Below are 13,324 nucleotides of genomic sequence, written 5' to 3' on the forward strand. Positions count from 1 at the left end.
CTACGCTGCAAGATGGAAGAATATTCTAACCAAAAAGATGGCAGATGCAGCAGATGTCAACGGATTTAAAACTGGAGTTGATGTATGGAACGTTCGCTTTTTGTAACCTTTATAATTTGGTCGGCTTATAGAAGAATTCCTGATATTTTTTTGCAGTTCGATAACTTTCTTATAAGTCGTATGCTTATAAGTAATAAGCTGAAATTAACAGGATAGCTTATTCAAGGAACATTTTAATTTGTCCATTGTATGCCATGTTCCCTTGTTATAAGGGAATCGCGTATTCGGCCACGAAAGTAAGACTGTTAAAATAAATTAGATTTCTTGAAATCTCTCTTTTGCGCAAAGCCACATCATTTATATTTACTGTGGTTATAAAGGTGTACCAAGGGTACATGCTACACCTTTTTATTCGATTGTAAGAGTACTGGTTTACTCACAAATCCGTTTTATCTGAATTTCGAAATCTTTTAATTACACTGGTGTTTATCATTCAAATCAATGACTAATGTTTGAACTAATTTGGACATATCAAGGTCTATCATTGGTATTTTTTTCAAACTTCTGCGTTGAGTCATTTACGAGATCTGGGACATCACAAAACATTACCCCAGCAAAATTCTAAATAACTTGAGAACCGGAACACGAACAAATTTTGCTATTCGTGGACAAATTACTACGCAACAAGAGCTATCTATCCATGTATTTGGTTCTGCGATAGAACGACTTTAAAAAAAAAAATTCCAGGGTAATGTTTGAAACGTTACCCCAGCAAAATCTGTTTTTTCCTAATAACTTTAAAACTATAATTTGAACGAATTTTGCTATTAGTGGACAAAAGACAATGCCGGAAATTGGCGTCTTTTTTTTTCGCGCGGCCATCGACCAAACTTTGTCGATGTTGCATGTTGCAATTTCTTACAAAACTTGCGCACAAAAAGCAAATCTAGTATGAAAATCATCAAACTTCTAATGCTCGTAACTCAGTTCAGACTGAGTTTAGAGGTATACATGCCATAGTAAGTTTGGTTTATTACACTATTTTGTAATCAAAAAACAAAGTTTGATCGATGGCCGCGCGAAAAAAAAAAAGACGCCACTCTCCATACAAAATCTGGCATTGCCATTTCTGCTCACGGTGGACTAATTATCTGCTATGCTCTCGACTCTATAAAGCACAACATTTATAAAAAAATTGCTGCGGTAATGCACTCCAGGTAACCGTGTGTGATGCTCATTGCTCATAGTGATTTTCGATACAGAGCCCCGTACATACGTTATACATAAATTATGGAAAGAAAACACCCAGACCAATACAAACAAATATGTATGCAATTTTGGTATGATATTTTTTTTTATTAATAAACAAAAAGAAGCAGAATTTAGCCGGCGCGGAACTCCCGGAAGGTCGGGTGACGCCACGCCTCTTTGAACCGTGTTTACTTTGGCAGTTATATTCTAAATTTATTCGATTCTAAAATATATTCCCAAAAATTTTGAAAGTTGTTTTAATTTGTATCACTTGGATATGATTTGTATTAGAAAGTGCTATGAGTGTGACGCTTGAACGGAAGGAAGTCAACCTAACCTAACCAACTGCGTATTTCTAAACTGCGTATTTCTATACTGTGTAGCCGCGAGAGCTCTTTGGCGCGCTGTCTTCGGCGAAGTATTGCGCGCGCAGATTTTGACAGCGCGAAATACCTACTTTAGCAGAAATACCAAGCCTTAAGGGGCACCGTATGCCACTGGTGCATTGCAGACGGGCGCTACACAGGCTAGAGCCGCCATTGCCAAAATCTATGAGAAAGTCACGTCTCATCTCGCGGGAGTGACCCGGCGGTGACGTCACTCACGTGCGCCTCCAGGTAGGTGTCGGACAGCAGCCCCTGCAGCATCTGCTTGAAGCCGGCGCTCAGCAGCGGCAGGAACACGCCCGTCACGGCCACTGGTCGCCCGCTGCTACAGCGACGGTCGCCGGGAGTGACCGGCGGTGACGTCACTCACGTGCGCCTCCAGGTAGGTGTCGGACAGCAGCCCCTGCAGCATCTGCTTGAAGCCGGCGCTCAGCAGCGGCAGGAACACGCCCGTCACGGCCACTGGTCGCCCGCTGCTACAGCGACGGTCGCCGGGAGTGACCGGCGGTGACGTCACTCACGTGCGCCTCCAGGTAGGTGTCGGACAGCAGCCCCTGCAGCATCTGCTTGAAGCCGGCGCTCAGCAGCGGCAGGAACACGCCCGTCACGGCCACTGGTCGCCCGCTGCTACAGCGACGGTCGCCGGGAGTGACCGGCGGTGACGTCACTCACGTGCGCCTCCAGGTAGGTGTCGGACAGCAGCCCCTGCAGCATCTGCTTGAAGCCGGCGCTCAGCAGCGGCAGGAACACGCCCGTCACGGCCACTGGTCGCCCGCTGCTACAGCGACGGTCGCCGGGAGTGACCGGCGGTGACGTCACTCACGTGCGCCTCCAGGTAGGTGTCGGACAGCAGCCCCTGCAGCATCTGCTTGAAGCCGGCGCTCAGCAGCGGCAGGAACACGCCCGTCACGGCCACTGGTCGCCCGCTGCTACAGCGACGGTCGCCGGGAGTGACCGGCGGTGACGTCACTCACGTGCGCCTCCAGGTAGGTGTCGGACAGCAGCCCCTGCAGCATCTGCTTGAAGCCGGCGCTCAGCAGCGGCAGGAACACGCCCGTCACGGCCACTGGTCGCCCGCTGCTACAGCGACGGTCGCCGGGAGTGACCGGCGGTGACGTCACTCACGTGCGCCTCCAGGTAGGTGTCGGACAGCAGCCCCTGCAGCATCTGCTTGAAGCCGGCGCTCAGCAGCGGCAGGAACACGCCCGTCACGGCCACTGGTCGCCCGCTGCTACAGCGACGGTCGCCGGGAGTGACCGGCGGTGACGTCACTCACGTGCGCCTCCAGGTAGGTGTCGGACAGCAGCCCCTGCAGCATCTGCTTGAAGCCGGCGCTCAGCAGCGGCAGGAACACGCCCGTCACGGCCACGTGGTCGCCGGGCTGCGCGCGCCGCGTCGTCTCGCCGCGGCAGTATACTGACAGTTGGCGAGGGATGTGACCTACTGGCACTTGGTCGGACTGCAATGAAAGAGGGAGATTAGATTGATCAAGGTTTGAACGTATTTGAGCGTCGCGACGCGGTGCAGCACTACGCCACACAGCATTAACGATCGCTGCAGTGCGATCTTAATACGACACTAAGCGCGCAGACGCGCGCATTCCACCGCATCTTTGGCTGAACGGACGCTGCGTTGCGTGCCGACTCGCGCCGGTCAATGTGAATCCTGCTTAACATTTTTTCATAAGCCATCTACACAGATTCCATACCGCACGTTCATAATCAAACTGTCACTATACAAAAAAGTCGATTTTTCAGGAAAAGCATTTGAAATGCTCAAATTTTAAAACCTTTGCAAAATGAGCAAAATGCTATTAAATGTTTTGTTTTTTGTTAAATACCAGTAGTGGCTTGTTTGGCTTTTACGGAAATATAATTATCTTTCAAATTATCTTAATGGTTTATTTAATATTTAATTTTTTCCCTAAAAATAGTGTCACTTTTCCACTAAAATTGAGACAGTGACAGTTTTCAATTAAAAACATGTTAATGTTGTATTATTAATTCCGGTAGAAATGTCACTATTTTCATATAAATTTGACGATGAAAAATTAAAAAATGATTATTATTAAATAAAACTAACATAGAAAAATCAGTAATTTTAATGAACTTTAAACTTAATAATTTGGATTAAGTGGTACCAATGGTAACAGTAATAAATGTAAATTCTCGATCAGAAATAAATACGTTACACACATGAAACTACTATAAAATTACATCACATAAATGAACTTCTTAGAAAATAAGGTACTCTCTTGTTCAGGCAGCCTTTAAACAACCAGAACTTGATGACCTCGATAAACTTGACGAACTAGATAGTGATTTTTCATGGGAAAAAGGCTCAGAGAAGTAGGTTTAAATTCTGGATCATTATCCAGCGGCCATTACCTCTCCGAGCTATGTGCCCCGCCCACTGCCACTTGATTTTAGCGATTCTGCGGGCTATGTCGGTCACTTTGGTTCTCCTGTGGATCTCCTCATTTCTGATTCAATCACGTAGGGAAACTAACTGAGCATCGCACGCTCCATCACCTTTTGGGTGACCTCTCAGATTCATAAAATATCACTGGCAACACACACTGATCAAAGTTTTGTCTTGAGGCACTGCGGTATTTCGGACGTGAGAATATCACGAAGCTTCCCGAACGTTGCCCAGCCGAGTTGGATTGACGATTGACCTCTTTCTCGAAGTTGGACCTACGTAACTGGACTGTTTGTCCCAGGTCAACAAACTTTCGAGTGTAGAGTCTCCAGATAAGTGGATACTACATGGACATTTGACATGTTTTTTGTCTTGTCCATATTCATTTTCATACTCATTCATCAGGCTCACTTGTTGAGAGGCTCTACTTAGGCCATCGAGCATTATGCCTAGATCTTCTACAATCTCAGCCATGATTACGACATCGTCCGCAAATCGAGGGTGGATTATGTACTCGTTGATATTTATGCTGAATCCGCTCCAGTTCAGAAACTTGAAAACATCTTCCAGGGCGGTGTTGAACAGTATCGAAGATATAACATCTCCCTGTCTCACCCCTTGCTGCAACTGGATGAGTTTCGAGTCCTGATCCTGGAGACGAACCGACATTGTGGCGTTTTCGTACAAGCCTTTCAACACTTCGATGTATCTATAGTCAATTTGGCACCGTTGGAGACTGTAGCACTGCTCAGATCTCGATCGAATCCAAGGCTTTTTCATAGTCCACAAACGCTAGACAAAGTAGTAATTACCTTGATAATTTCTTTGATTTTACTAGTGTTTGGATTGACTGGTGGCATTTTTGTTAGATAAAATTATAACTACTTAATCATTTAAAAATCTTTCTTGTTGTTTTAATATTTCACTATTTGGATAAACACAATATTCTACGAAGTGATGAACAATCTTTTTAAAAATTTAAGAGAAATATTGTCACTTTTTGTTTTAAGGCGTTTTTCTTATTACTTTATTGTGACTTATCTTATGGTTTTGGAGTAAAAGCGTCTTTATGCTAAAAATGACGTTTTTCAACACAGAGTTTACATAACTATCACGGGGTGCCCGTCCAGATCCCGTCACTACTAAAAACGTGTCACTGTTACTCACAACAAATGCCGGTTTTTCCATTAAACTCCATAACGACACTAGTGATATCTGCCGAACTATTTGAGCTTTAAGCGTGGGATTTTTACAGCATGCACTTTTCACGGAGCGCTGATAGATGGCATTGTTAACTCAATTTCTCCCAATTTCGTATAGTGACGGTTTGATTATGAACGTGCGATACACGCGTTGATGGCGCCAAAAAAATGTGTGCAAAAATCGTTAAGGTCAGCCCGCATTTAAACGACACTGCGCGCCGATTATAAAATATTAAACTTGAATGTATCTTTTTTTTTTTGGGATCTTTTCCAGCTTCAATTAAAATACTAGCATCCATACTAACATGTTCTTGTATTTTAAGCTCCTGGAACTTCTGGAACCTTGAGCCTCTAGTTTGCAGATGCAGTTGTCCTGAAGCCTTGTTGATTCGGCAGTCTTCAGCGGTACAAACAGGTGGTGGCGTGAACTGTAGGGAACGGACTGGCTGGTACGTCTCCGCACCACAAGCACTGCAGGAGTAAGTGGCTACCACTAACAAAGGCTTCACGTCTGTGCACCTTGTGACGATGCCTGAAAATTAATTTAGGATTTTGTTGAAAATAATAGTGGTCCATCCAAAAGACAATGAATGAGTTGAATAAAGATTTCATTTTCATTTGCTTTTTGTAAAAGTTCATAATTATTATTAAGGTTTTATAATAACTGAAACCAGGGGAGTTGGGAAGGCAACTTGGATTATAACATAAAGTAACAAATGAAATAAACTGTAGAGAAAATAATTATGTATCAATGATAAATTACCTCTCACTGTGACAAGCTTGCCAATGTGTTCTGCTTTCACATCTCTGATTGGCACTGACTTTGAGGAGGACATGTCTTTGAAGTACACCTCACTAAAATTACAAAAGAAGTTTATATTCATTTCTCCTGTTATTTTACTCTTAACTTTCAAGGCTATAAAATTAGTTTTCGTAAGTTAGTATGCTGTAAACAGAAACATTTATGCTGCCATAATATCAAAATACATACAATCCAGTCAATAATACCCAAACATCATAACTTACAAGCGCCTGATAAGCTCTGGTGGATATCTGTTTCTGGGGTCCCTCATCTCTCCAGGGATGCGGTGGTTCCTGGCTTCCAGCATTATCCTGTGCTCAATGTACACATCTAAGGCATCTTTTGCTGCTACCTGATAAAGAAAACAATACATTTACAAATAATTATTTGTGTGGAATAAATTGAGGTTCGATTCCAACATTGGCCATGTGCAACAAGAGACACAACCTTTGGCATGAAATATAATAATTTTCTTCCCTTGAGCCAAACGCAAGAGTGAAAATTTTTAGGAGCAGGAAGAATGCCTTCTATTCAAGAAATACCTCTCTGTGTTTGTAGTCTGGTAGCATTTCATACACCACGTCTGAAACCATATTGGTGTACCGCCTAGTGTTTTGCTTGACAGCATCTGCGAGCTCTTCATTTGTCTCATGCAAGTCATCTAATTCCACTATGAACGCAGTCTAGAATAAAAACAAAGTATCATTAAAATTCAGACAAAAACAATACAAATATAGGTTATCTGCCGACTACTTCAAAGAAATTTACCTGTTCCCTGTGCGCAAGTCTTGTCAATTGCTCGGAATATTTAAAGTTTTTATTCCCTTCATCATCAGTTTGGCAGAAATCTATGAAAAAGTTCTTGAATGTTTCTGAAACAACACAAGTATTGGTTAGCTTCAACGGTTTGTCGGGCTAGATGAGCGTAAATTAATTATTTGAAACCATACCTTTGTCGGCTGCATAGTCTCGCATTGCCATTGTGATTGATAATTTGCAAGGAACGTGTAATTATTTAATTCAAAATTAATTCTATCACCACAACACACACAACAACAACCGCGTTCAATTTTTTGACAGATGTAAATTTGGCGCGAAAATCCGCGCAATGCGCAAAGAGCATAAAAGAGTGCAATGCGCGACATCTCTCTTTTTTTTTAAACTGGCATTGGCACACCAGTAATTTCGCCACAATTTACTAATGTCGTAACTATAGCCATTGCATTATTTAGTGTGTAGTCTATGGTTCACAGCTGTTTGTAATGTCATTTTGACAGCGGATTTCGCGCCAAAGTATACGTCAAACAAAATGATGTTTTGTGGTTGTTGACTTGTTGTTCGGAATGAAAAATACTGAATAAGTGCAAAATATTGACTCAAATAATAGATATTTCACATAAATATGGCAGATTCTATTGGTAAGTACTGATACAGTTCAAATAATTATGTATTATACGTATTTTCATCTTTATAACCTTCTTGAAGTAAGTCTTAACGTTTCCTGCGTTTTTTCGTAACTTTTAGCTGGGCAAAGGGCCAAGCGGCAGAAAGTTGATAAACATGGTCGTATGTCGGCGCTAGAAAAGCTAAAAGCTCTCAAAGGCAAGGGGACCAAACACAAATATGATGTAGACGAAGTTGAGAACGTTTACGAAACTGTAGATGAGAGGGAATACACCGAGCGTGTCCTTCAGCGTCAAGAAGACGACTGGATTGAAGACGATGGTAAGCTTATCTTGTTATTATTGAAATTCCAAACTGTACAATCTAATCAACTAATTTTTGCATTTACTTGAATGATTGAACCTTCTTAAATTGTATTTTACAGATGGTACTGGCTATGTCGAAGATGGTCGAGAAATATTTGATGATGATGAGATTGAAGACACCTATGTTGCGGTCAATAAAGAGTCAGGACGGGGCCAGAAGAGAAAAGCCAAGTTAGCAGCCCCGTCTGGTGCCAAGGGCAATATAAGGAACCTGTTAGGAGCTATGCCAGCTAAAAAGAAAGAGGTATGAATTATAAATCCAATTATCTTGAAGAATAAGAATTTGGATGCTTGCATTGTTTTTACATGAGATGTAATTTTGATTACAGGAGGTTAAAATATCAGATGATAACATTTTGTCAGACATCATGTCTGATTTAGATGGTACCGCACCAACTATCAAACCAAAGCCCCTGGTGCCTACCAAAACCAATACACTCACATCTAGCAAGAAAGAAGCACAAAATTACTTCAAGAGCCTGTCCTCTTCTGTAAAGAAACCCACAGCAGTCACAAGTACTAGTACTAGCAAGGATAGTGCACCAGTTGTCAAGTCTGAAGAAGTTGTAAGTATTATATCTTTAATACTTGTTATAATTTAACTAGTTTTCACATGAAAATGTTATTGTCTTGGTTTATAATTTTCTTTTACTTTTTCCAAAGGCTACAAGTTCCAAAGAAGACAGTAAACCATTAACTGACAATAAAATCACCACTGACATACCAAAACTAACTGAAGATAAACCTGCACCAAAGAAACCTGCATGGAAAATAGACAAAGAGATCAAGCAGGAAATAGAGGATTCTGCTACACAACACATAGAGGAGTTCACATCCCAAGACATTGATTTTGATGATGACTTCAGCAATGATGCTCCAGCTGTAAAAGCCCCAGAGGTCAAAGAAGAAGCGCCTTCTGCTTCTGGCGCAACCATCAATGATGTAGCTGATGAGTTCTTGAATGAAGATTTTGATATATTCCCAGCACCAAAGAAAGAGTCTCCTAAAGAACTCAAACCTTTATCCAGTACTTGGTCAGAACAGATGAATGAGAATCAAGCCTCAGCTTCAATCCAAACTGATGGTCAACTGCCACTACAGACCAATGAGAATGGAGATAAGGTTCTGAGGTTCTACTGGCTGGATGCTTGGGAGGACCGCTTTGTGAAACCAGGAGTGGTGTACCTGTTTGGCAAAGTATATGTGAATCCTTCCAACAAAAAGGAAGGGTGTCTTTCATGCTGTGTTGTGGTGAAGAATGTCAATAGACAGCTGTTTTTGCTGCCAAGGGAATATGTGAGTATGATTAAACCAATGATTTACTATTATTTCATTTTAGGACCCTTAAAATTAAAAACTTAATTTTTTTTGTTCTAGAAATTGGATCCAATTACGCTGGATGCAACAGATCAAGAAGTGACGATGATGGATGTGTATGAAGAGTTCAACAGTAGTGTGGCCAGTGAGCTGGGCCTAAAGGAGTTTAAATCCAGGAAAGTCACTAAAAACTATTCCTTCAACTTGCCGGACATACCAGCTCAATCTGATTATTTGGAAGTCAGATATTCTGTAAGTGAAAAAAAACCTGTAACTAGCATATTTCATAATACTAAATTCAGGAAATATTCTAAAATCAAAACTACTCTCATTTCCCTGTCTCTACCTCTTTTTCTTTTCCATGTTCAATAATTTATTGCATTTAGACCAGTACACCAGTTATTACCAAGGGGTTGTGCATTGTTATTGTTTGAACTGCTCTAATTCATTATTTTGCTTTCTCTACAATACTCAAGAATACACAATTTTTCTTTTCTTTTCACAGGCTTCAATAGGACCACCACCAACAGGCAAAAAGTATCTTACATTTTCCCACATATTTGGCGGGAACACATCATCCTTAGAGACTTTCCTGCTTGAAAGGAAGATCAAAGGCCCGTGCTGGTTGGAAATCAAGCAGCCCGACAATGTTATGGCTAAAGTGTCCTGGTGCAAGCTGGAGGCGGCGTGTGAGAAGATGGAACACATCTCAGTCCTCAGAAGCGACACTAATCTGGAACCGCCTCCTGTTGTGGTGGCCACGGTATGTTTTTCTATCATTTGTGCCAGTAGTCAATATCTTTATTGCATTCCATGTTGTACATAAGGCCTTCAAATATAGACCCAGTTGGGCACAGCAACATTGCAGTTTCTTCTTACTGCCTTTGGGTATTTTGAACTTTCTATGATTTAAATTCATGCAAAGTTTTTTATAATAATACATACAGTGCCATAGATCCCATTTACTAAAGTAGTTTTTCTCCTATTCTAGTTGAACATGAGAACTACAACAGACCCCAAGACTAGGAAGACAAAAATATTGATGCTGAGTTGTTTAGTACACAACAACTTCCCAATCCATAAGCCACCACCAAATCCTCCTTTCCAGCAACACTTCTGCAGTAAGTATCACTCCTTAAATCTATAATATTTATCAAAATGTAATGTTTACTAATAGTACTTTTTTTTTCTTTACAGTTATGACAAAATGCAATGAAATCTGGCCTCTTGACTTGAAACAAACTCTCGCGCAATACAAAGCCACCAAACTAACCAAATGCGACACAGAAAGAGAGCTGCTGAATTACTTCATGGTACAGTTCTGGAAATTGGACCCTGACTTAGTAATTGGACACGATTTGCAAGGATTCCAACAGGATTTACTTATAGGCAATATCTTGGACCTTCATATCCCCAACTGGTCGCGGTTAGGTCGCCTCAAGAGATCAGTTGCTCCACAAAGAAAATACGCTGCAAAAGACGCTTTTCTAGGAAGACTTGTATGCGATATTAAACTGTCAGCAATGGAGCTTATTAGGGCAAGAAGTTTCGATCTGGAAACTTTATGTACAGATGTGCTGAAAATGAAAGAGGGTGAACGCGTCGACGTAGCGTTGGAAGACCTGCCCCGTTACTACGAAAACAGCAGAGACTTGCTTCAACTCGTCTCCTTAAGCATGCAAGACGCATCTTACATACTCAAAATAATGTGTGAACTAAACGTGATACCTTTGGCTCTTCAAATAACACAAATCGCGGGTAACGTAATGTCTCGAACTTTAATGGGAGGGCGATCAGAAAGAAATGAATTCTTGTTACTCCATGCCTTCACGGAGAAAAGTTATATCGTCCCCGATAAAGTTTATGGGAGAAAGCAGGTGGATGCCGATGATGACGACGAAAAAGACGAGGCGACTGCAAATAATGTTTCAAAGAAACAGGGAAAGAAGAAAGCAGCTTACTCTGGAGGTTTAGTTTTGGATCCAAAGAAAGGCTTCTATGATAAATTAATATTACTTATGGATTTCAACTCATTGTATCCTAGCATTATTCAAGAGTATAATATCTGCTTCACAACTATCAAGAGAAAAAGTACCACGGCCTCTGATGATGACGTAGCTAATTTGGTTCTACCTGGTTCTGGTACTGAATTTGGTGTATTGCCTACTCAAATTAGGAAACTAGTCGAGAGTCGTAGAGAGGTCAAGAAATTGATGAAGTCGCCGGATCTGCCGCCAGAGCAGTACATGCAGTACAACATACGGCAAATGGCTCTAAAACTAACCGCCAACTCTATGTACGGTTGTCTCGGTTTCACACATTCAAGATTCTATGCCAAGCCCCTTGCTGCATTGGTCACGATGAAGGGCAGAGAAATTCTGATGGATACCAAAGATATCGTACAAAAATTGAATTATGATGTCGTCTACGGCGACACAGACAGTTTGATGATCAACACGAACTGTTTGGACTACGATTCCGTCTTCAAAATCGGTAACGACTTGAAAAGGGAAATCAATAAAAAATACAAACAAATCGAGCTGGATATTGACGGAGTTTTTAGATATCTGCTGCTTTTGAAGAAAAAGAAATATGCGGCCGTGCTCATAAGCAGAAACAAGAGCGGAGAGTTTGTATTTCAGCAAGAACATAAAGGGTTGGACATCGTGCGTCGTGATTGGTCGCAGCTCGCCGCCGAAGCTGGAAAGTTTATCTTGAGTCAAATTCTCTCCGAACAATCTGCAGATGAAAGACTTGAAAGCATACAATCGCATCTGAACAAACTGAAAGACGATCTGGTAAATAACAAAATTCCACTATCACTGTTAACAATTACAAAGCAATTGACTAAACATCCAAATGAGTATGCGGATAAACATTCACAGCCCCACGTCTTAGTAGCCCTGAGACTGAACAGCAAAAACAGTAGAAGATTCAAGAAAGGGGACATCGTTCCTTACATCATTTGTGAAGACGGTACCGAAAAGTCGGCTACGCAGCGAGCCTACCACATAGAAGAATTAAAAAGTATGGAAAATCTAAAAATTGACTACAAATACTATCTGGCGCATCAATTGCATCCCGTCATATCGAGGATATGCGAGCCGATCGAGGGTATGGACCCGGCACGTGTAGCGGACTGTCTCGGCCTGGACCCGTCCGGGTACAAACACATAATTAAAAAGGAGAACCAGAATTCAGAGACATTTGAAATCGAGAATGAGCACGAGAAGTACAGGCACTGCAAGGAATTCACGTTCATTTGCGTGAATGAAAAATGTAAAACGACGAACAAGATAAGGGAAGCGATAGTGAAGTTGGATAAAGAGAGCGTGACGTTTCTGGACAAGTGCCAGAACGATAAATGTGCGGTGAGACCTGTAGAATACTTGGCGTGTATTCAGAACCAGCTGACGCTGCAGCTGCGGGAATATCACAGCACGTACTATGCTGGCTGGCTGTCTTGCGAGGACCCGGCGTGCGGCCACCGCTCGGCGCGCCTGCCGCAGGCCTTCGCGGGCGGGTACCCGCTGTGCCGCGCCTGCGAGAAAGGCGTCATGTTCCGAGAGTACACGGAGAAGGACCTGTACTTGCAGATCAACTTCTTCTTGTATCTGTTCGACCTGAATAAACATTCGAACAATTCAAGTGAGTAGTGTTAATTTTATGTTTAATATTGTTTAGCTCATTTATTTAGACTTATAAGCTTCTAAATAACATGCCACACACACATCTCAAGCTTCCATAAACAAAGGCGTACATGTGGATGTTTTTTATGCCATGTTGTTTTAGCGTCATCGCGCCAGTGTTTTGAAATAATAATTTGTTTTTATTTCAGAACTTCGACCGAGTCCCCAAATAACATCAGCGTTCCTAACCCTCAAGGATGTAGTGGAAGATTGGCTGTCCCACTCTGCGTACTCAATAATCAACCTCTCAAAACTCTTCAGATTCTTCTCCCTGGACTCTAAAGCTGGGGACAAGCTGAAGTCTGAACCGATCGAAATCGATATTCTGCCCGAGACTGAACAAATAGATGCTCTGCTGGAAATGGGCACTTACTAATTTAACTCCTGCGTCAATCATGTATTTTATTATAAAGATAGCTACTATATTTTAATAAAATTAAGGAATTAAATGTATTGAAAAGTAATAATTAGTTTTTTGACAAAGAAA

At 41.8% G+C, this 13,324-nt stretch overlaps 2 protein-coding genes across 2 annotated transcripts in view; one reads left to right on the top strand and one right to left on the bottom strand.

Annotated features, from left to right (window-relative positions):
- Window positions 1-7,139, bottom strand: part of LOC135084319 (DNA replication licensing factor Mcm7) — a 35,230-nt gene extending 28,091 nt beyond the window's left edge. Inside the window, 9 exon segments of the mRNA XM_063979125.1 lie at window positions 2,914-3,020; window positions 3,023-3,074; window positions 3,076-3,096; window positions 5,566-5,792; window positions 6,024-6,115; window positions 6,287-6,414; window positions 6,605-6,745; window positions 6,831-6,934; window positions 7,013-7,139. Coding sequence (XP_063835195.1) covers window positions 2,914-3,020; window positions 3,023-3,074; window positions 3,076-3,096; window positions 5,566-5,792; window positions 6,024-6,115; window positions 6,287-6,414; window positions 6,605-6,745; window positions 6,831-6,934; window positions 7,013-7,043 — 903 coding nt within the window. The 5' untranslated portion in view covers window positions 7,044-7,139.
- Window positions 7,140-7,362: 223 nt separating this feature from the next.
- Window positions 7,363-13,298, top strand: LOC135084327 (DNA polymerase alpha catalytic subunit). Its single transcript, XM_063979127.1, has 10 exons — window positions 7,363-7,480; window positions 7,587-7,787; window positions 7,891-8,075; window positions 8,161-8,397; window positions 8,495-9,127; window positions 9,209-9,400; window positions 9,654-9,911; window positions 10,140-10,269; window positions 10,346-12,796; window positions 12,987-13,298. The coding sequence occupies exons 1-10, from the start codon at window positions 7,465-7,467 to the stop codon at window positions 13,211-13,213; spliced, it is 4,530 nt and encodes a 1,509-aa protein (XP_063835197.1). The 5' UTR covers window positions 7,363-7,464; the 3' UTR covers window positions 13,214-13,298.
- Window positions 13,299-13,324: the final 26 nt, after the last annotated feature.

The sequence above is a fragment of the Ostrinia nubilalis genome, chromosome 2 (genome assembly GCF_963855985.1).
Source record: "Ostrinia nubilalis chromosome 2, ilOstNubi1.1, whole genome shotgun sequence".
NCBI lineage: Eukaryota > Metazoa > Arthropoda > Insecta > Lepidoptera > Crambidae > Ostrinia > Ostrinia nubilalis.